The sequence below is a fragment of the Parus major genome, chromosome 13 (genome assembly GCF_001522545.3).
Source record: "Parus major isolate Abel chromosome 13, Parus_major1.1, whole genome shotgun sequence".
In the NCBI taxonomy this organism is placed as follows: Eukaryota; Metazoa; Chordata; class Aves; order Passeriformes; family Paridae; genus Parus; species Parus major.
The window spans coordinates 4,388,831-4,412,036 of NC_031782.1; the positions used below are offsets into that span (position 1 = coordinate 4,388,831).

General features: G+C 39.1%; 1 protein-coding gene across 1 annotated transcript in view; it reads left to right on the forward strand.

Annotated features, from left to right (window-relative positions):
* The window catches only part of CLINT1 (clathrin interactor 1), a 45,826-nt gene extending 23,794 nt beyond the window's left edge, over nucleotides 1-22,032 (forward strand). Inside the window, exons 2-12 of the mRNA XM_015641996.3 lie at nucleotides 1,061-1,165; nucleotides 1,825-1,921; nucleotides 3,356-3,464; nucleotides 4,323-4,487; nucleotides 7,010-7,184; nucleotides 12,065-12,308; nucleotides 12,809-12,890; nucleotides 17,073-17,150; nucleotides 19,769-20,064; nucleotides 20,701-20,905; nucleotides 21,588-22,032. Of these exons, the coding sequence (XP_015497482.1) occupies nucleotides 1,061-1,165; nucleotides 1,825-1,921; nucleotides 3,356-3,464; nucleotides 4,323-4,487; nucleotides 7,010-7,184; nucleotides 12,065-12,308; nucleotides 12,809-12,890; nucleotides 17,073-17,150; nucleotides 19,769-20,064; nucleotides 20,701-20,905; nucleotides 21,588-21,928 (1,897 nt within the window). The 3' untranslated portion in view covers nucleotides 21,929-22,032. The remainder of the gene's footprint in view (nucleotides 1-1,060; nucleotides 1,166-1,824; nucleotides 1,922-3,355; nucleotides 3,465-4,322; nucleotides 4,488-7,009; nucleotides 7,185-12,064; nucleotides 12,309-12,808; nucleotides 12,891-17,072; nucleotides 17,151-19,768; nucleotides 20,065-20,700; nucleotides 20,906-21,587) is intronic.
* Nucleotides 22,033-23,206: the final 1,174 nt, after the last annotated feature.

The window sequence follows — 23,206 nt, forward strand, 5'->3', positions numbered from 1 at the left end:
AGGTTTTTCTTAGCTTCTGAATCAGTTATAGTATACTTCTAAGTAAGCTTTCAAACTTCTGACATGCTAGGTGTAAATGTGTTGTTTCAGTACACTCCAGGTATGAAGGGAAAGCAGAGATCACCAGATTTCATTGCTGGTGTGAGTCCTGGTGCTCCAGAAACACAGAGCAGTTTTCAAATGTTCTCACTATGAGTGAGGTTTTAGGGCTGTTTGCTCACATTAAAAGATGAGGGAAGTGATTCTGTTATCAAACACATCTGGATGCTTTTAAGGGCACAAAGGAGGTTGCTGAGCTCATATGTTACCTGTTTTAAAGATTAATTTTAAAAGGAATTACATATTTACTATTTTAATATTAACATCACAGAAAAAAAAATTCCAAATCAGGTTTTTCTGTGACCCCTTGAAGAGACAGCTCGAGCTCCTCTCAGTGTTTGCGTTGCTGTAATTGTAACTGAGTGCTCTGCAGCTCCTCTTCTGCTGCTTTCCCTTAATTAATTAAATTGAAGCTAGGCAACAGACTTTCCAGTGAATCTCATCTCCTTTACTTTAGTCTTCCATGTGATTTTTTTATTTGTTTGCTTTTTACTAACACCTGTTTGGTACTGATGTTCTTGATTTTCTCTTGTAACATCATTACAAAAAAATTGCCTGCAATTGAGTTAGAAGGCCTCTTGCAAATAACTCTGTACCATTACAAACCTATAAGCAAACCATACCTAGCTGCAGAAGCCATCAGCTTTGGCTCTGGTGGTTTGGTTTGCATTATAATTTGACCCAAAGCCATTTTTACTGGACTGAATCCAGCTGTAATGTAATCCCCAGTTTCTCATCTGTATTCTTGAAGACTAATAGAATAGTAAAACCTTCTTAAAGATAACTTAAATGTGGTGTATAGTGTCCTCAGGGTAACTTGTGCACTAAAGCTGTTTTCTTTCCCACTCTGTAGAGGTATCTCATTAAGTGAGATCTGCACTAGTGTCATTATTAAGTTTTCATGTGTTTCTCAGTTTTGATGCTAATCTTCATGTGTGTGAATTTTTTTTTTCCTTTGCAGCACCAATGTGGTTATGAATTATTCAGAAATAGAGTCTAAGGTTCGAGAAGCAACCAATGATGATCCATGGGGACCTTCAGGGCAACTCATGGGAGAGATTGCCAAGTAAGTGATAATTTGACTCAGTGATGAAGAAAAGAAAGGTACATTTTATATAAGAATGTGAAATTTGATGCTAAATCAATTCTATGGTATTCAGACTGATAATGCTGAAAAGTTGCTGTCAATAAAGTCTTAAGTTTTTTAATGCATAATCATAGAATGTATTGAAAGCTGTCAAACAAAAAATGAAGCCCAGGTATTTTTTAAATTCTTGAGTTTTCACTTATGTATCCTCAGAATTCTTTCAATATAGCTGACTTTTTTTGGAGTATTTATTTTCACAACATTTTCTTGTAACTTTTCCAAAAACAGCAAAACACGTTGAATTCTTCCTTGAGCTTTTTTTTTTTGTGTTAAAATCAGTTTGGAAGTTGCATGTTTGAGTACTTGCAGTGGTTATTAGGGTATTCATATTCAGCATTATTTTCATTACAAATTAGTGAGGGTTATTTTACTGCTTCAGATTTTTAGAATTATTCTTTTGTAGTTCTGGGATGTAAATGACTGATCTAGGAGTTAAAACAGGGGCAGCTTTTTCTGTTTTAATGTCATCCTGGGCTTAGATCACTTCTGCCATCTACTGCCAGCCCTGAGTCTGAACAAGCTCTTATGGCAAACCCGGGAAAATGACATTTCTGTGCTGCTTTTGTTCCATTCTTTAGGGCTACGTTTATGTACGAGCAGTTTCCAGAGCTCATGAACATGCTGTGGACTCGGATGCTGAAAGACAACAAAAAGAACTGGAGAAGAGTTTATAAGGTGTGTAAGGATCAAGGCTTGGTGCTCATGCAGTGTCCTGGTAGAGTTCTTAGATAATCCTACAGCACTTTCTCCTTTAACAACCTAGAATTTCGTCCCTATCTGTTTTATAATTCTGTTGGTGAAGTCAAAGGTGATTTTCAAGTGCTGTATATGAAAAAACCCACAGAATTTCTGGTTTTAGAAGCACGTTAAGATGTTGCTTAATGAACACAACAGAGCAATTCCATTTTGCTGCTATTCAGGTATTAGAGTAGCACTCAGTTTGAATCTACTCAAAGGAGTTACTACAGAGTTCCATGAGAAGATGTTAAGTTACTGTGCTATCAATAAAAGATTTTTGTAAGGAATTCAGGAATACCTGAAATAAAATGCAAACTCATCTTAATTTTTTGCCAATTTGTAGTGCTTTAAAATTGTAGTTTATGTTTGAGTGGGCCAAATTTCCTTGCAGATCTTGCATGACAGTTTTGTGTCCTAATTGTATTTTGGAAAAGATCAGAGTCATTTGCATTTTTCTTGTCTTTGGTACAGAAACTTTTTGCTTGAGATTGTGTTGTGCTGCACTTAAAGTGGTGTTCAGTGTTCACTGAATTATGCAAATATAACCTCCTTTTTTAGAACTGATGTATTAGACTAGGTTATATTTTGTTTTTCTTGATGCCAGGATTGTAGCAAGACACAATTAATTCTAAAGCATGGTTTGTGCTTTTCACAGGTGCTTGATGTTTTGTAGTCATAGTAATTGTTTTCCCTGAAGTACAATAGAAATTAATATTTAATGCTATCACACATAGATACTTAATGTTATAAAGACTTCTTGGATTTGCTTATCAGGTTTGGATTGGTTGAGATAAAATTATAGTTTTAACTGATAAAGGCATTACTTCAGAGAGAGTGCCTTATTTCTTTCTAGATACAAATCCTCAACATAAAGAACTGAAATTAAAGTATTATTTAAACTTCATTTGTTTTGTCACTTGTCTAAAATTGTCCTGAAATGCAGTTTTATATATCCATTGAATCCTGCAGAAGACTTCTTAAATTCCTGTACGAGTTACCTTTCAGTGAAAGCCATTGGAAAATTTTGAACAAAAGAGGCAAAAGAAAGTGCTTCATTTCACAGGTTAACTTTTTCTCCTGACTTGCAACTGCTTTATCTTAAAACAAGCAGTAGCTGATAAAGGTAACTACTTGTGATTTAGTAGTAGCAAGCTAAAGTTTTAAAAATACAGTTGTGATAGTCTAAAGAGCAGAAGATTCATGTGAGAATTTTTTTTTTTCCATGGGACCCATATAATAAGCATTTATTTAAAAAGGGAAAGTTATTATTTACTAATTTGGGGAGGGGGGTAGGTTTGGGGTTTTTACAAAAAAAAAAAAAAAGGTAGAGTTTTTGTTCATGCAATCATAAGGTGCTTTGTATTTTTATAGTCTTTGCTGCTCCTAGCTTACCTCATAAGGAATGGATCAGAGCGTGTTGTTACAAGTGCCAGAGAACACATTTATGATTTGCGATCCCTGGAAAATTACCACTTTGTAGGTGAGCAATAGAAAAATCTTATAAGCAAATTAAAACAGTAGTTGGAGTTGTCAGTCACCTGAACCAGCTTAGAAGCTTCCCCAGTCTAATTAAAATGTGACTGTTGCCAGTTGTGTGAAGAGTGCAGAATCCAAGACGTGGGGCCCTAGAGTATTAATTAGTGAAGACAAGAACTTGCAGAAAAGACTGGCTAATAACAACAGAACCAACACAACATGAGTGTTGGGGTTTATATTAAAATATGCACTAGAGACTGGTCCCCTGTGGTGTCCGTAAAGGAATAGCTTTAATCATATGGGAAGAAAAGGTTAGAGCTCCAAAACACACACATCTGTTTGAAGCTGGGGTTTTTTCCTCCCACCAAATAATATTTACAGTGCAAAGGCAGCAAGGCCAGTGTGTGTTTTGAATGTGAAAAAGGCTGGAAAGGAGCACATTTAGCTCATAGTACTTCCCAACTGAAAGCAATTTTTCAAAAAATCAGTTCTGCCACGAGACTGAGTTCTTGCAATGAAACTTGTAAAAACTGTGCTAAAAAGACTGAGGAAATGGGTGATGTTTTGAGGGGTTAAAATTGTTCAAGTGTAGAATACGAGTTCTGTCTCGGTCTTTGTTAATCTCTCCTATATTTAAGTACACCATTCAGTGCAAACTCATTTATCTAAATTTTGTGTTAATTGGTCCCTTTTAAACAGATGCAGTGGACCTCATACAGTAGTCACTAAATCTTTGACCGCTGTGTTTATGATACAAATTTTTTTATCAATTTCATGTTGAGTATTTCTGCCTCTTACTTATTATTTTCCTTTTTTCCTCCCATCTTCCATTCGTCATCTCTGTCCTGCATTACCTGCACAGATGAGAATGGCAAAGACCAGGGGATAAACATCCGCCAGAAGGTGAAAGAAATGGTTGAGTTTGCTCAAGACGACGATCGGCTTCGGGAAGAGAGGAAGAAAGCAAAGAAGAACAAAGACAAATACATTGGGGTGTCCTCGGACAGCGTCGGAGGGTTCAGATACAGTGAGTACTGGGCTGCCTTGGGCAAGGACTGGCAATCCACTTTTGCTTTCCCAAATAATACTCTTTGGACCCTTGAAATACATCTGTGGATTTTTTGCGTTTCCTGGGATCTGTTCTGACTTCAAATATGGGCACCAAGTACGTTTCTCATTGCTCCAGTCCCTGCCACAGTGTGTAGCGAGGATCTGAGCTTGCACTGGGGCTTCCATCTGATGTATCCCAGCATGCCATCCATGATCCAGCTGCCAGTCTGTGTTTTCTTTGGCCTGAGTAAATCCTTGGCTGCTTTTAGTAAGGGATGAGTACAAAGTCCCAGTGGTACAAGGCTCTGGGTTGCTAGAATTGGTGATTTCTTTGAGAGAAGGATTTGCTCTAAGAGCTCAGTAGTAGCTGTGCAGGCTTAAGCTTCCCCTGTTCGTGTCTGATACTTTCTGGCATTTTTACTCTTCTTCTCTGTGATCCTTCCACTTAGATTTGATCCCTCCTGTTTTTCACAGGTTGTTTCTCCATTCTCACTTTTCCTCATATGCAGAGTAGTTGAAAATTTCCAAGGCAGGATATTTCTCGTTTTATTCCTTTAGGCTTTTGCTACCTGCTTGGAATTGTGGTGGTTCTCTTTTTAGGAAATACTTATGAGTCACTGTATTTGTACTTTGAGTACATGTCCCTCTGTTCTTTCACTGAGCTTGTCTATGACTTCTCTGTGCTGAGTCGTGATCTATCCTTGTAGGCTGGGTAGAATCATTTCTCTATGTGCTCTTTAGGTATCAGTCAGGTTTTTTAATTTAAAGTACTTATTTCATTGTCTTGTATTTAATTTTTGTGGTAAAGGGTTTTTAATTATTCCTCATTTGTTGAGTAAAGATTAAAAAAAAAGTATTTCTAGCAGCACAAAACAAACCCTTTCCCAGGTGAGATTTCTAATCAAAAATATTCTAGTTCTTTACGTACAAAATGCTTGTATTACAATTTTTTTATTTTTTTGTCCTGAAAATACTCAGCTCCTTGTTGGTGTCTTTTTTTTTTTAATTTTAAAATTTGTATTGCATAGGAAAGCCCCTATAAGGCAATCTGCATTAAAATGCTTGAGAGCCTGACATAACTGAAATAAGGCCATTTTATTCTCCTGCAAAATTTAACAGCAGTACATTTTGAGCAGTGTCTCCTTTTCCAGTGATAAAGATCTCACTGAGTATCTCATGGATTTGTAGCAGGTCCTCTACTAGAAAAGTTTAATGGATCTAAACAAATATCATTGGAGACTTGCACCTGTGTCTTTACTAAGAAAATACACCCTATAGGGTATGAAGTTATCAGACAGGTATAATTAAAATTTTGCACCTTGCATTGCTGGAATTATCATTTTCTTTTTATTAAAATGGCTTAATTGAATACATTTTGAACATCACATGAGCTGCAATATCATTTGTATGTAACTTGAATCACTGTCCTTCCTTTCTACTATTCAACTTTACTCTGCCTAAGTAAAAAATAAATTGCTCTTGTTTCACATTTTTAAAAGGTGTGCAAAAAATGGCTTGTTTCATGTTTATGATAGCCCAGAATATAAAATGTTTGACTACAAATGTAGTGTAGAAACTGAGGTAGTTTGGTTTACTGTATACACCTGTATTTTGAGCAGAAGATCTGATACAAGATCACAATACAAATTAAAGTGTGCAGTGTTTCTCCTAGTCAAGTCTTTGTTGAAATGATGGGGTTTTTATTTGAATTAAACTCAAGTTGGCTGTGTGTGTATAAATAAACAATACTTCAGTATTTTAGACATCCTTTATGGGATTGTGCTTATTTCAAGTAAAACTGGCATCTGTTTGTAATCCAGAATACCAGTATGGAGATCTGGAGCACTGAATTAGAAGAAAAAGCTTTTGATTTCTTGATGATAATGCTCAGGAAACATGTTCAGGATATTCAGTGCCTCCTGAAAGATTGAGTTGCTTTACTGCCTTTTCTTTCTTCATCTCTTTTGGAAAATTTTAAAACTTTTTTTAATTGCCAAGTGTGGAAAATGAAGTTATTATGTACATTCTTTCAGTATCTTGGTACTGTGTTTTTGTGTATTACTGTGTTTTTGTGTATTACTGTCAGTGTATAAAACCCCCAGTGATCACACAGCTCAGCCAGGAGTGGAGTATCCTGCACTAAGGGGCTGTTCCAGAAGTGCCCTGTGCCCTTCCTCCTCAGCTGCCTCTGCAGCCAGGGCTGCTTGTGCCTCTGGTGCTTCTCAGCAGAGCCCAGCAGCATCCTGATGTGCTGTGCATTGAGCTTGTGTCATTGCCATAAACAAAGTCTTTGAGTCTTCATTCCTGCCACTTAATGATGGGCATTCCATGCTGTGCCTTGCTGTAATAGAGTTGATTCAGCACTGAGGGAGCTTTCAGTTCACTCTGTGAACTTGTACAGCTCATGTGTGTAGGGCAGGAGAGCTTGAGAGGGATTCCACAAAGACCACAGGCTTTTTTTTTTGGTACCTTTAATAGTTCTTGTGTTTGTCTTACCAGGTGAAAGATATGATCCTGAGCCCAAGTCCAAATGGGATGAAGAATGGGATAAAAAGTCAACTTTTCCTTTCAGTGATAAGTTAGGGGAGCTCAGTGACAAGATCGGCAGCACGATCGATGACACCATCAGCAAGTTCCGAAGGAAAGATAGAGAAGACTCTCCAGAAAGGTGCAGGTACTGGAGTTGTTTTAACCTGAATTATCTGTGAGATTGTTCATAGGCAGCAGTTTGACCTTGCTGGATATGAGTTACAATCCTCTGCCATTCTTTTTGTCTGGAGAGGGAAGCGTATTTGGTTTCAGTACCTGCTTCCTGGGCTTCTGCAGGTCCTCCTGGCCTTGGGGAACAGTGTGGCTCTGGCAGCAGTTAACTGCTCCTGGCTGCCTTCCATTACTGCCCCAGCTGCTGGCAAAGCAGGGAATTTGGCTGAAATATCCTAAGCTTTTCCTTGTCTCAGCAATGCAGTGCTCATGTGCCAGTGTACTGAAGGTTGCCACTTAATGCTACACACACACTCTGAATGCTGGAGTGCCAAGGAAGAAAATTGAAATTGCTTTGACACAGTGCTGCTTCTCTGAGCTGATCTCAGGAACAACAGCCTGCAGGAGATTTCTTTAAAAAAAAAGTCTATTTCAGTTGAGGCTTTTTAGGAAAATTCTTGTATTTTACATCTGGTCATTAAATTTCTTCAGTAAGGGAGAAAATCTGTCCTGCTTTGGCCATGAAAAGAACTTTACATCTGTCACACTTCAACAGGTGCATTGAATTTAATTATCTAGAGATCAAGTTTGTACTTAACAGAATCTGAAATTGCTGTAGAGAAAGTGCTCAAGTACATTGAAATGATTCCCTTCTGGGAAACAACTAAAAAATCAAATTTGCACTGAGATTTGATTAATATTTTTTACAGGAATATCTTTAGATAGTCATACATGTATATGAACATAAAAATACACATGCACATATCTGTGTGATGCAAAGCTAAAGCAATTTTGCACAGAAACAAAAAAAAATAATGGCAGCATTTCTGGGGGAAAGCCCATGTGCTCCTCTTGCTGGGGCATTAATAAATCATAAAACTGGTATTCTTTGCACACATCAGGGTTCCCTCTTAGAACTGAATATCAGTGGACTACAAAGAGAAGGATCAGAAGTAACGTAAACAATTTCACATGTAACAATGGTACATTTCTATGTGCATTTCTGTACTTATCTTTCAATACCAACTTGTCCCATGATGTCTGCAGACCTCACCAGCCATGTTTTCACATAGGGGAGGTGCAGTTAACATTTTTCTTTTAAATCTTAGTTACTTTGTTTTATTTCAGAATGGCTCCTGTCTCTTACTTGTGCTGGATAAAGTCTTATATTTTTTGGTGGTGTAGACAGTCCTTTCTGAAGTCTAGTCTTTAGCAATAGAAAAGAAAATAGAAGCACTTTATTTTGATGACTTCTCCACTGTACATCCCTACCCCAAGTTACACTGCTATTTTTCTCTGGCTAGTATTACGTTTTTTGGTTTTGCTTTGCTCTTGTAACCCTTGTCTCCTCTGTTTGATTTTTCCCCTATTTTTTTGGTCTATGTCAGGTGGGGTATTTGTCTCAAAAATTCTAAAAGTGATAAATTTAGGGCTCAGAATAAAAGGAGGAATTTTTGGGACATACATGAGGAAAGGCAGTTTAGTGCCTGCAGGTTATTCTGCTGTAAGAAGCAATCGGGGCTGCAGCATTTCAGCTTCTCTAACATTCCTTCAAATCCCAGCCTGGAATTTATTTTTCTCTTCTCTTGACATGGGGATCAAATACCATGGAAAAGATTTTATCCAAGGGTTTGAATGAAGAGTTTTATTTCTACAGAAGCCATCAGAGGATCTAAGAAGATTGAACTGAAGGTTATAGAATGTCTGTATTTATCTTTAAAGATACTGTAAATACATGCCTTTCTGCATGCTCTATTAGCAAAATCCTATATTTAAATACTGAAACTGAAGGTGGCATGAAATTTTAATTATCATATAACTTAGGCTCAAAATAACATTCTTTTCTAAATGCCTCATCAAATCTCTGCATTGGTGTTTTCACACTTCAGCAAGTTTTTTGTAGAAAAAAGTGCCAAAAATGTACTGGCTTATTTGTAGCCTGCTGCCATATAATAACAATTAAGTTGCCATTTCATTTGGAAAAGTGACTAAATGGTGATACTCACTCAGCTGGCAAACGTGCTGTTATGTTCTATTGTTTCTGTCTTAATAACTTTATAAACCATTATTGCTTGAGTACTGTAAAGCCAATAAAAGCCTTGAAGCACAAAGAATAAATGTGTCTTACACATCTTACCTATGGCAAATAAAATTTGGAAGCCATGGTCTTTACACACCAGAAGAACTTTACCAGACCTCTGGACTTTACTTGCAAAGCCAGTGGTTTCCATAGCTGGAAAAAAATGCTTGAAGGAAGTAAGAACTTTACCAGAGAAATAAATGATACAAAATGTTGAGTGCACAGTAGATTTCAGTGCAACTGCTTTACACAGTGAGCTTTGGAGAAGCCAAGTCTGCTGCTTTCTTTTCTTTTTTTTTTTTTTTCTTTTTTTCTTTAGATGAATTCTAACAGTATTATGGGGGAAATGGATTCTTTTTTTCCAGTAATATATCCCTGTGCAAGTAGTGAAAACCACAGGCAATACCCCATGGGGAGGGAAAGCCTCTGGTTTTCTTTCTTAGTGCTTGTTAGTTCTTAGGTGAATAAACCAGCTGCTGTCCTGAGTCCAGCACTGCACACTGAAATTCTTGTTTCTGAGTTACCTGCAGACACACAGAAGTGGTTCTGAAACACTGCATTTTTTCCGTGAGAATCTTAAAACTCTTAGTCCTTGTTACTCTAGTACTCAGGTTGATGAAGGTAACAACAGAAAGGAAGCAAAGCTTCCACTACTCCTCTGAAAGGAGGCAACAGCTGTGTTTAAAAGCAACTTGTCTCTAAAGAATGCCTTTTATATTGGGGTGTAATTTAAATATACTTAAACTCTCAGTAAACTGTTTTTGTTTTCTTAAAAGGTTGTTAAAAAAAAAAACCTCACTACAAAAAACTTTAGGCAAAGGAAAAGAATGTGTCCATACTTTGATTTCTCAAAGTTGTAATTATATACCTTCTTTGCAGAAGTTTTTTAATTATTTGGTATATAGCTGTAATTTTAAGCTCTCTCTGCAATTCTCAGATGAAGCACTGCAATTTTACTGAGCACAGTAAACACACTTAGAGTGAGCATTAATATCTGTACTTTTTTTGTTGTTGTTAATGTGACCATTAAAGAAAAATAAAAAGTGGATCTCCTGAGAGAGTTTGGAAGCAGTACAGGTTGTCATAGAAAATTGAGTCTTGTAATATTTATTCTCCTTTCTGGCATATATGTTTAATTTCTTTCCTCAGAGCCTTTAGTCATTTATTTTGCTGTATATCACCAAAGACTGACTTTTTCCATTCTTGCATTAGTGAGATTGATCTGTGGCAGTTCTGTATCAATCAGACTTTGCTTGTCACTTGTTTCCTCATCCCACAGAGCATTTTTGGACTCTGTAGAGTGGACAAGAAATGCATTGCAGGTATTAAATACAATACATGGAGAGACTGAGCCTCAGTTGTGTTATCCTGGTTTTGGATGCTTCCAGCAGCATCCTCCAGGGCTTTTGGGCTAAATGCCCTGTATACACCATGATGATGTGCAGTTCCCTCTGCTCTGGGGCTCCTGTTAAAATCCTGATGGAAGCGTGGCTGTGGTCCCCTCTGGGGGTTTGTGCACACAGGTGGGGCAGCAGGGCTGTGCTCGCACAGCAGGGTTCAAGTGCTTTGGAAAAATAAAGTTAAATGATGCCATTTGAGCTCCCTTATCTGTGAAAGGCTGGCCAGGAGCTGCTGGTTGGTCAGCAGCCATGAAATTTATCTTTTTAACAGTGAAAGAATTGCAGAAGAGAGTGAGCATTTGTGTTGAGTGATGTTACTGAACTGAGCCATCCCCAGTGGTGAGCAGGTAACATGCACAGAGGAAATGGCACATGCAACGCGTTCCCAAAAAGCCACCATTGTTAGCAGAGAACAAAGGCTCCCCCCCAGAGTATATTGCAGTTACTGTCACATTCCTTCTGACAAAGGGACAGCCTTTCTTAAATTTTTCAGTTTTAGTATTCTAATGCATTATTAAAATATAAAACCCTTCCACTTTCAACTCTGTTGCTAAGGGAATTACGATTTCAAAATACGTTCCAATGTATTTAAGCTTTCTCTACAGCAATTCTCACTGTTATGTACAAATCCTGATGGTAACAGGCAACATGACTGGTGGTGGGGGCCAATTACTTTCTTTGTGAAAGACTTAAAATACAAAAGTAGAAAATGTAACAAATTAATCAAATAGTGTGCAGTGAAATCTAAAAAGTTTTTGCCTAAAAGGGTGATATTTTTATTCTTTCACATTTTAAGAACAACCGTGCATGCTCTGATAATGGTAACATTGCATTGCATAATTCTGTAAGCATTCTTTTCCCACAAACATCTTAAAGAATATGAAAGCCTGTTTCCCTGGAAAAGGAAATGAGCTGAAATATAAATGGAGTTGTTCAACCCCAAAAGACAGTACAGAATGTGGTTCATTGCTTTCTGTCTCTTGCTGTAAGTACTGAGCACACCTGCCAACTTAACTCTATTGCTGAAGTGTTGCATAATGTGTGGGGGAGTTCCTGTCAGAAGGTAATTCAATGTACTGGGTTTAAACACTGATTTCCTATTACCCTCTGTCATGGACTTGCAGTTCATGTTTAACAAAATAACCTGCTTTTCTCCACTGTTTCTGTACAACAGGTGCAGTGCTGTGTGGTATGATGGGTTATGTAAGGGTGAAACAGTTCCTCTCTCAAATGTAGAAAAAAGCAGCAATTTTATCATGAACTGTTGCTACAAGAAACTGCAGTAACCAAAACTCTTGTAGCCTAAGCAAGATTTCTGCTCAAGGAACTGAGAAGTCTGTCACGAATGCTGTGCTATCGCTTTTGTCTTTCTAGTGACAGTGATGAGGAAAAATCAAGAAGAGGCAAATCTCCCAAAGCTGAATTTAAAGATGAAGAGGAGACTGTGACAACAAAACACATTCATATTGCACAAGCTACAGAAATTACCACCATCAGACAGAAACGCTCAGCAAATCCTTCAAAAACCATTGACTTGGGAGCAGCAGCTCATTACACAGGAGATAAAGCAAGTCCAGAACAGAACTCTGCTGCTCATCCTGCACAGCCTACGACAAAGGTGAGACAGCAGGACAGCACATCATTTTGGAAGCTGTTTTCTTCTGTCCTCTAAGACAATTTCTGATTTAGGGTACGTTTTGTGATGCAGCCTTCAAGGGAGCTGTTTTATCAAAAATGTTTAGTTGGACTTACCACAGTCTGTGGAGCAGTATAATTGTAATTAATGTGATCACTTCAAGGTGAAGATTTTTTTTTAAATATAGTCATTAGCATGTTTTGCTCTCTTCAGGACAGCAAAGAGAATTTTGGCATGTAGTGTTAAAGATTCTATGAAGCTGTACATTTACTGAAGACTTACCAAATTCTTCATTTGTAAAAAACTACAAGCTTTAGCTTTTCAGTATTTTATTTCGCATTTAGCCACATGATTGTTGGCTTTAAAGACAAATCTTTCTTCAGAACAAAAGCAAACAAAATCCTTCAAAATCCCAGAAAACTTCTTAATGTCATTTGATTAATGACATGATGTGTTGAGATCTGGTGTAATTTCTTCTCCAGGCTGCTGTGCCCTCTGGCAGCAAGTCCTCTAATGACCTGGTTGACCTGTTGTTTGATGGAACCAGCCAGCCAGCTTCCACAGGTAGGTTTGGAGTCTACTCCAGTTCTGAGGAGAAGCTTGTTTGTTGCTAGAATTTATCAAGTTGATAAAATATAGATACTTGAAAAAATGTAAAACTGCCTAGAAAGAAGGCTACCCTTTGTAGTGAGATACTGTGTGTGCTATTGTATGGGACTAATAAGTGTTAGGAGCATGAAGATTAACTGCTAGTTCAGTCTGTCAGAAGCTGTGTATGTAAGGCAGTTATTTATAATTAACTCTAAAAGCAACTGCAATCCATTCATATTCAAGCAAATCTCATAGTGCAGTTCAAAGACTGGGCAGGTGGAGATAGATAATCTTCATGGAAGCTTTCATCTGAGGTATATGGCAAACTTGTTTCTTTGTCTGATTTTCTCTTGGCACTTGGTTGATCCAAACCCTAGAACCAAAAAGAAATATCTATCTAAAAGTGAAATTACTCATTTTAAAACACATCCTTTACCCTCTAAATGTGTATCAAATCTGTTATTCTTAACATGGATTTACCCTTATGCACAAAGTGCAGATTCTTTTTAGGACTGTGTTAAATTTCAGTGTATTCCTATGGGATTCGTAGAAATTTAGAGGATTGGTGCTTTGCTTTTCAAAATCTAAGATTTGAAATTTAGAGTATTGTGCTTACAGGCTCCTGGTATCAGTGGGTTTGTGGTGGCATGGAATAGAAAAAGAACTTGTGTGCACTTGTGGTGTGATGGCACAGTTGGGAGAAAGTGAGTTGTAACATGAGACCACTTTGATTATCAAAGGAGTGTGAGTATTTCCTAGAGAGAAACCTGTCAGAGACTCTCCCATTGCAAATGAGGAATGTCCCCTGATGGCCAGGATGGTGCTACCACTGCAGAGGGCTGTGTGTGGCTCACTGAGCCAAGGCTCTGCTGGGCTTTTTTAAAGACAAGGTGCAATGACAGAGGCTGCAGCAAGTTCAGAGTGGCTGGAGGCCACGAGTGTGACCCAGGGGCTGCACTCAGGTGTCTGTAAGGACTGATTGTGCTCACCCCTAACTGAAGCTACACCACTCCTGGGGCTGTTGTAGGGTCACACCAGGGATTTGATTGTCCTGTGTGACCAAAGCCAGTACCGTGACATTTCTGGCTGTGTGATTCCTTTCATCACTGCCCTACCTCTGTAGGTGTTTAATTCACTATAAAATGTATCAAAACTCTACTGCAGGGGAAACTGTCATGGTAATTTAGTATCAGACATCCGTCTTAATCCTTTCTTTATTATTTTGAGTAGATCTGTAAAACTTTGCTCGCTTTTATTTTTGGGAAACTAGACAGTGTTTCATGTCTGTTCTGAAATGAGTTAATTCCTAGGGATTAAGCAATACAACTCATTTCATGTGTCTGTTTTTATGCACAAATGCATAAATTTAAGGAACACCTTCATTTTGTTCAGTTTTCTATTTTTTTAATTTCATGTAAAAGGTGTTGATTGTACACCAGTTACCACAGTTCCATGAAAGTTTAAGATCCTGGATCAGCACCACTATCCCAAGTCAATACTGAATTTTCTATCCAGTTCTTATGGCAGAAGAGATTGGAACCTTTTTTGTTTTCTTTATACAGTGTGTATGCTTTTATTTTTATAAAAATAGGATCTCGTTGAGAATAGATGTTTCATTTCAAAGTGAATCTGCCCATATTTCAAACAGAACTGTGGCAGCTTCTATATTACAGTGTATTTAAATCTTTCATCAGTTTGGCTCGTTGCTGTAGTCAACCTTTTTTCTTTTATTTGAATTTTTTTTTCTCCTTTTTCCAAAGCAGCATTTAGAAATGGTGCTGAGAAGAGGCACATTACCAGCTGGTCCTGTTAAATGACCTCTGCTGACCTGAGCAGGCAGATGGAAAGGGTTCATCTGTAGTGACAGATCTCTTATGGGAATCTTTGAGGTTTGCTCATGTTGAGAAGATTAGCGCTGTCCTTCAGGTGCAGGTCACTTGTTATGACCACTGCTCCTTGCAGCACAGGGTGTGGGAACATTCCCAGTGTCAGGCAAGGCAGAGGGAAAGGGTCAAATGCAGCCTTTGATGTGTCCTGTGAAAGAACTGGCAGGGAAGTGATGTGAATTCAGGGAACTTAGGGTTTGCTTATCTGTGTATTTCCAGGTGCAGAGATGTGAAAGGGTTGATAGGGCCCAGTGTTACTCTTTACTGGAGCACCACAGTTTGTATGTGAAGGGGTGCTTGGTTGCCATAAAAGAGAAGATGTAAAATCCCTGGTTAGACCTGCTGGGAGGACTTTTTGGTGTTACTGAGCTGAGGTTCCTTAACCTTTCTTTAGAGAGTTACTGCATCCAGCTTAATCTCTGTCACCTCTCTCTGAAACTCATTTTCACTTGAAAACAGGCAAGAGATGGGGAGAAAAAGTTAAACTGGACTGAAGATGTTAAGGGTTTCTTTTGGGTTTGAACCTTGTTCTGTTTTTAAAATTAAATTAATCCCTAGGCACTGTCAGGCAGCCCAAGGATAATGGGTGTAGCAGGGAGCATTGATTTTTATTCTTTCCTTCGAGCATGTGGTCAGAACTGTGTCATCTGTGTTGCTCATTCAGCATATAAACTTTCAAACCATTAACCTGCTCTGAACTCTGTAAGCACATTTGTGGGGAAAAAATTACTTGGAAATGTTCATTGCAGTAGACAGGATAAACAGGATCAGATAGGGTTTTTAGTTTGATATTTCACTGTCCCTTTTTCATTCTGGGATGTCAGAATAAAACTTGTGTATAAACACACACATGAGTTGCTTATTAGATCACAATTTGTGTTGAAGAAATTTCTTAACATGGTGTAAAGTTGTTTCCCTATAAAAAGGTGTTAAAAGAGTTTCTGTGGTGCTATGTCTGAAAATTCAGAGACCACCCTTGCATCCTCTGCTCGTATTTTATATCCTGTACTACGCACTCAGCAAGAAGACATTTCCCCTTGGAAGAACAGTTGCCTTCCTGGCAATGTCTACAGTAAAATAACATTAAAAAGAAATACAAGTACACATGTATTAGGAAGTGAATGGTTCCTTTTATTACTGCTGGCCATTTATTAAAAAGGAGATGGTTCTGGTTTAATTAACCCAGTTGAGAGTAGCAGATGGGGCAGAATGTCTTGCAGCGATAAGACAATTCCGAAATGGCACCAGATGTTGGAAGCTGTCCCTGGTGGTGTTTGAGTGCAGCACAGATGTTCCAGTCCCACCTGGCTGCTTCCTAAGCACTGCAGGCTAAGCAGCTGTGATGTAACCTATATAATGTACGCAGAACACTAAAAGCAAAATAATTGAACTGCTGCAGCTTCTTCTGAGGGTGGGACAGCTTGGAGGTGAAATCTTTGAGGACAAACAAATAAGGTCAACTTCTTGGCTTCCTCTGGTCAGTGGAATCCCTGCTTAAAAGAAGTACCAACCATCACTAGGTGATTTTTGTAACTCTTCTGAGTTTATTTTAAAAATTGACTTTACAATATGGTTCTTAAATCATCTGCTTTTATACCTTGGCCATATCTTTTTAGTGAAAAATTGTTACCATGCTGTATTCAGAAGTTAATAATTTATGTGCTCTATACAAATGTCTAGCTGGAAAACTTAATATTCTTGCTGTAGAAAGGAAGTAAACTTACAAAAATAATGAACACAAATGCAAGCTCTGTCCTTGAAATCCTAATTCAAGATCATTGCAGAATCATTCATGCTTTAGGTAACACAAAAACTAAATATAAGGTGACATGTAATTTTCAGAGGAAGCATAATAAATTAACTTTTATACAATAAGAATGTTTGGCCTTTTTATATTATACTTCCAAATTTTTAATTTTACAAAGTGCCAAACTGGTAGCATCCCTCCCTAGTTAAAAACTTGTTAATCTTTTTAATATCTCTGAATTTATTTTAGAGGTGACAAAAACTTGCATGTTTTGGTTCTTCCCATGGAAAACAAAGCTGCAAGATCTGCAAGGCAGTTGGAAATAATCCAGTTTATTGTTACTTAGGCTTGTATAAACATAGTGTGGGGATGAACAGGAAAACAGAGCTGACTTAGGCAACAGAATCAATAAATCCATCGTGTCAAGTGCAGAACTACTTTTCTTCATAAATCCCACATGCAGTTGTTACAGTGGATCTTTGCACAGTCCTGTAACAACTTTTGGCTTCCCTCTGTTCCTAGGTGGATCAAGTGACCCATTTGGAGGATTTGCTGATTTTAGTTCACCTGCTGCTTCAGCGAGTTTCCCATCGTCTCAAGGTAGGATTGATTTAGGGATTGCAGTGCTGTTGAAGGGTGGAAGGGAGGGCAACAGATGCCACGTGGCATTATTGAAAGTCCCTTCCCTTTCCAGGGTAAGCTGTGTGTGTTTAACTGGACCACAAGTGCTCTGGGAGGAAGGAAGATGCAGCCTGGCTCAGTGCATGTGCAGACATTTTACCTGCAGACAGACAAGCTTGTCAGGAGACATGGCCACCATCTGAAAAGGTTTCCCTTAAAATTGGACTGGAAATCAATAAAATATGCTTGGAAACCAGCTAAAGCAATCCATTTTCCTTTGGTGGAATGTTTGTGAGATCCTGCAGGGCTGCAGACAGCCCTGGAGTGGGGAGAGCTGGCTGGTTGTCCTTTGTGTGAAGTTAATTTGAGCAGGACTGTTGTTTGTGACAGGGGCTTTTCAGACAGGGTGCAGGATCAAGTACAAAATGAGAAAAGAACAGCAAAGAAGCCAAGTAGCAAATTTACCTGTGAGCCAGCTTTTAGTCAGCATGTTTACATCTCCTCCTTAATTTTGCTGCGTTGAGAAGGCTCTGTTGGGCCTGGCTTAGTTAATAGACCTTCAGTTTATTGGTAGGAAAGAACTGCTCTGGTTTTTAACAGACTTTCACAGTCAAACCCAAGTTGTTTTGCAAACACAAAGCTGCCTACTATGCAAATAACTCCTGTGTTAATACAGTCTAAATTGATACAATCCTTTATCTGCATTAACATGATTAATCTATTCCAATCACCATTATGCAAGGGACATGGAGTCCTGTGAAATGATTAATCATTCCTGAACAGTGTAAGCCCCTCTAGAAATCTTTTCCTTCTTGATTAATCATCTTTGAAGTCCTATGGAAGGGGCAAAACCGTCTCCCTTTTACCCCCACTTCCATTATTGGTGCTCAGTGCACAGGTCTGAACACAGAAGGAGCACACTCAGCATTTACTTATCTATCAAGAATATTTAAAGTAGGTTTTAATTTTTAATATGTAATACTAATTGAAACATTCTAATATAGTGCCTCTTTGTGAGGAAGATCAAAGCAAATGTTCTAGTGAGGCCCTGAGCTAATGAATATTAGCCCATTTCATGCACTGAAATTGCTGGCAATACTTGGATTTTGTGAACAAATTTACTCTTCTACTATTCTTTAAATTGTAATGTGTTGGTAAAGAGAGATGACTAAAGGTTGAAGGTGTATGTTGATAAATATTTACACAAAGTTAAAAGTCTGCTGCAGTTACCCATGAGTGGGTGGAATACATTATGGAAGCAGCCTTTGCATAGGGCAGGAAATAGAAACTGGCACTGGATTCATCTGCCCCAGCTCTACTTGTTTGAGTCTTTGTTCAGCTAAAGACATCCAAGAAATGATTTAGAAGTTCACCAGCACTCAAAGTTCTTTTCCTATGGCAGTGCTGTTTTTTGTGATGTAGCTGAAGTACCAAAAGTGAATCAGTGAGAGACTCAAAAAGCTGAGCTGGCCAGTGGCCCAAGCTCAGAGTGTGATTCACAGTGTAGCCTGGGAGCTGTTAAAATGGTGTTGCTTTATATTCAGCATCTTGTTCAAATGCTGTTTTAAGCTTTTCTTTCTCCATCACTGCTGTGAATCAACACTTTCCCTGATAATAGGGAAACATGTGTTTTGAGGGAGGGAACATCTCCTCCTGTTTGACTCCAAGGTTTGACACGCTCTCAGTTCACTGGTTTGTGTCACATCTCTGATGCTGAAGAGGTGCCCTTGCAGGTGTCTACAAACAGCTCGTGCTGTTGGCTCTGCATTCACAGAGAAATACAGAGAGAACTCTCAGTTCTGTGTTCTGATTTAAACACTTGTCTCCAAAAACCTCATCTATTGACATGGAACAGTGTTTAAGTGATGAACTTCAAGAGTTCAGCTAAGCTGCTGCTGAGAGACATGATTGATCCAAGATTGAATTTCTGCTTCAAATCAAGGCATTAGTTCAGGAATCAAATTTTAAAAACCTAATGTGTTTTACATGAGCACTTCATGGATGGCAAGTGCTTATTCCTTATCACCTCAAATAAGCTTTCCCTGGCAACCTGCTTTCTAAGTTCTGGGTTTTATTCCCCTCAGCACGGTTTCATACAAAAAGCTACAGTTGTGTTCAGCCAAATTTGGATGTAGTTGTCTTTATCATGATGGAGTTTGCTTTATCCAGTTGCTTGTTCCTGACAACTGCTCTCTCTGTAAATACCAGAATGCCAAGATGAAAGGTTGATAAATATTATCCGAGTTCTCAGTGTTCTGGCTGTAGTCTCCAGTCTACCCTAAGTTATCTTCCAGTTGTACTTCAACTGAAGCAAACCTGTCCCTGCTTGCCTGGCATCCACAGGTGACATCTTATCAAACATCTTCTACTTTGTGTACGAGTGTTTCATATTTCCTTTCGTACCTTGTTAAAATTGTTGGAATATTCATGAGAGGGAATGATGTCCAGATGGAGGTTCTACCTGCAGATGTTAATCTGGATGGGCACAGATCAGCTCTCATTTGTTTCAGTTCATGGAGTATGGCATTTGTTCAGTGCATTTCTCTAAGTCTTTCTTCTCTGTCTTCCTTCCTCCCACACTGTTGCCTTTCCTTCAGGTACAGCAACAAGTGGAAATGGAGACTTTGGTGACTGGAGTGCCTTCAACCAAGCTTCTCCTTGTACCAGTGCTTCGTCTGGAGAGCTCTTCAGCAGCACGGCACAGCAGCCAGCTCTAGAGCTCTTCAGTGCCTCACAGCCAGCTCCGGGCCAGCCTCCAGCTGCTTCCAATTCTATGGATCTTTTTGATTTGATGGGACCCTCTCAGACAACCATGACCTCCTCACAAAGCATGAATTTCTCCATGATGAGTTCCAATTCCGTGGGTGTCAGTTTACCCATGTCCAGGTCACAGGTATGCTGCTGTTGCTACAGTTTGCTAATGACCTTCTTCTTAATCCCAGCTTTGAAAATGAATCCGTTCCTCTCCTGGAATGCATTAGACCTAATCACTCAGATGTGATCAGCATTTTGTCAAAAATGTTTCAATTGCCTCCTAAACAGAGAAGTCTCTCTTGAAGATAGGCTTCATTGCTCTAGAAGGTGTGGCTGATCTTTTGGAGAAGTTGAGTTTGGTAGTGTAGAGCCATTCTCCATAGAATATTACTGGTTTCCAGCTCACGTGGGTGGAGGTGAGGACTGGTGTGTTCTCCAAAAGACAGAAGTGCCTGCTGCAGTGAGTGGAAAGTGGTTTGGAAACTGTAATGAATCACCTTGGTATTAGGAGAAAAGAATCAGCATGTTTGAGTTCAAGCCTTGGCTGCTGCTGGTCACTGTCACTCCACACTGATGTGGGACTTGACCTCTGCTTACAAATACTCTTCCAATCTAACTGTGGAACAGCACTTGGCAGCCCTGCTTTGGAAGAGCTAAACTTCTTCACTTTGTGGGTTTTTATTATCTTCTGTGGAAAGCTAAGTACTTGTTGTTTAGTCCTGTTTCCTACCAGTAAATTATTTCAAGTGAATCCCAACAAACTTTTCTTTTTTAGCCTCTGCAAAGCATGAACCCAATGATGCCGAAGCCTAACTCACTTTATAATGCAAGGACAGAGATGGTCCAGAAAAATGCAAGCAAAACTCTACCCTCAACTTGGTCAGATCCCAGTGTAAATATCAGTTTGGACAATTTAGTACCTGGGATGCAGCCTTCCAAACCCCAACAGCCATCACTTAATACCATGATGCAGCAACAGAGTAAGTGATCACTGCACTGTTTTGTACACTGAGCCCTGTCTGTGCTCCACAGGCTGTCCCTGAAATCCAAGGCTTCTGTCCATTACTGTTTTCCTTCCTTTAGTCACACCTGTTTCGTAAACCACTGTGACATTGTGAACAAGTGATGCTCTTTAAATGGAGATTGGTGTGTTAGGAGGCTGTGTCTGTGCAGGTTCTGCTGTAGAGCTTGGCCATTGCTGTATCTTGACTTTGGGCTTCCTAATCTTTAGAACTTCTCTAGAATATTTATTGGTATAAAATGATATTCATACCTTGAATAGAAGTTCTCTGAGTCTTTGTGCAGAAAACAGGGAAAGAAGGTGAATAGAGTCATAGAATCAATAGGGTTGGAAAAGACCTCAGGGATTGCTGAGTCCAACCTGTGACCCATGTCCACCTTGTCACCCAGCCCAGAGCCCTGAGTGCCACGTCCAGTCCTTCCTTGGACACCTCCAGGGATGGGGACTGCAGACGTCCCTGGGCAGCCCCTTCTGGTGCCAGTAGAGAAATTCCTCCTGATGTCCAAATCAGGAAATAGCTGCAGGCCTGGCCATCTTACCTGTGTTCACAGCACTGACCACACGAGTTTCTTAAAATGCACGAGCTCCTTCAGTATGAGCAGGTTCCACTCGGTGACTTTTGTGCTCTTTCTCCGCCGCAGATATGCAACAACCGATGAATGTCATCACGCAGAACTTTGCAGCTGTGAACCTCAGCCCTCAGCCCAGCATGATGGCCGTGCGACCCCAGAGCACCGCGCTGCTGGCGGGGCCCATGGGGCTGGCCGTGCCCGGGGTGATGTCGGGGGCCATGGGCGTGGCCTCCATGGCCCCCACGCCCATGATGAACCAGGGAATGATGGGCATGAACATGGGAGTGCCGGCCACGGGAATGGGCACAATAGGAATGGGGGTACCCAACATGGCTATGACCTCTCTGACTCCTGGGACTGTACAACCCAAGCAAGATGCCTTTGCAAATTTTGCCAATTTTAGCAAATAAAGATTGTAAAATAAATAAAGAAAATGAGATTAAAATAAAATAAATGGGCAGACCGAATGAAGGATTTTTAGCTGCACAAATATAGCTGGGGAAGGGATGGGAAACACTGATCAATACTTTTTTTTTTTTTTTTTCTTTATCAGTTGAGGTGTCTACATAAAAAACCAAAAGCTATTTTCTAAGTGTTGAAATAACTAGTGTTCAAATTCTGGAGAGGTCAGAGATTCTTCTAAGGAATGTGTTGGATGATTTTGCAAAATAATTTGTATTAAGACCATCAAAAAACCTTTCCTACGTAGAAGAACCAATTTTAACTTTGAGACTTGATGGAAGACTGGATTGGGGACTGGGTAAAAATGTTTGAATCTAATTTTATACTTTTCTTTTTTCTTGAAGAGCTTTGACTTTCTTTTCCCCCTCTCCCTGATCGCTTTGTCATAATTGGATCATTCCTTTTACTACCACTGAGTCCACAATTGTGAAGTCACTCAAGTACTATGATCAGTTTTTTATAAGAATATATATTTTTGTCCAAAAATGGCTTACATATGTGACTATGGCTAATTCAAGGGGACCTGGAATGTATATATACTTTTGCTAATGTTCCAGCCACACTGCTGTATTATCCAAATTTTTATTGTAAAAATCCTCTCTCAGCAATTTGGTGATCAACGGATTTTTGGGGTCTTAACGTGCTTCTAATGTTACAACAGATATCCCTTGCAAGTCTGGGAGAAGCTTTATCCAAGACTGCTGGAAGGTTTCCTTTCAGAAAACTCCAGGGAATGCACTTCCTTGGAGTTCTTTTCCAGTGGCACTTGGCATCCTTTGTAGCACAGATGTCCCTAAGGAGCCACTGGTTTAGGGCATCAGCAGCAGGTGAATCACACTTCAGTGATGTAAATCTAGAACCTAACTTAATCCAATGGCGTTGGATCCTGACTTTTATACAACACTTGGTGATTCTTTTGTGTAAATAAGGCATTAGCAGCTGTGGAATCCAATAGAGGAGTAAAAAATATATATATATTAATAAAGGAGACCTGTAGCAGTCAAAGATTTTACCGATTTACTGAAAGCAAAAGAATGAATTAAGGTTTTGGGGAGTTTTGTTTTTCCTTCTGTAATTCTGCATTTAAGTTCACATGAATCAAGATTTTAGAATCTGGAACACAAAGACATTGTTATATTCACAAGCTGGGAATATTGTTAAGAATAAGCACTATACTATAGGTATGAAATTATTGCCTCCCTTTTCTTATGTTGGATTTCTTTTTT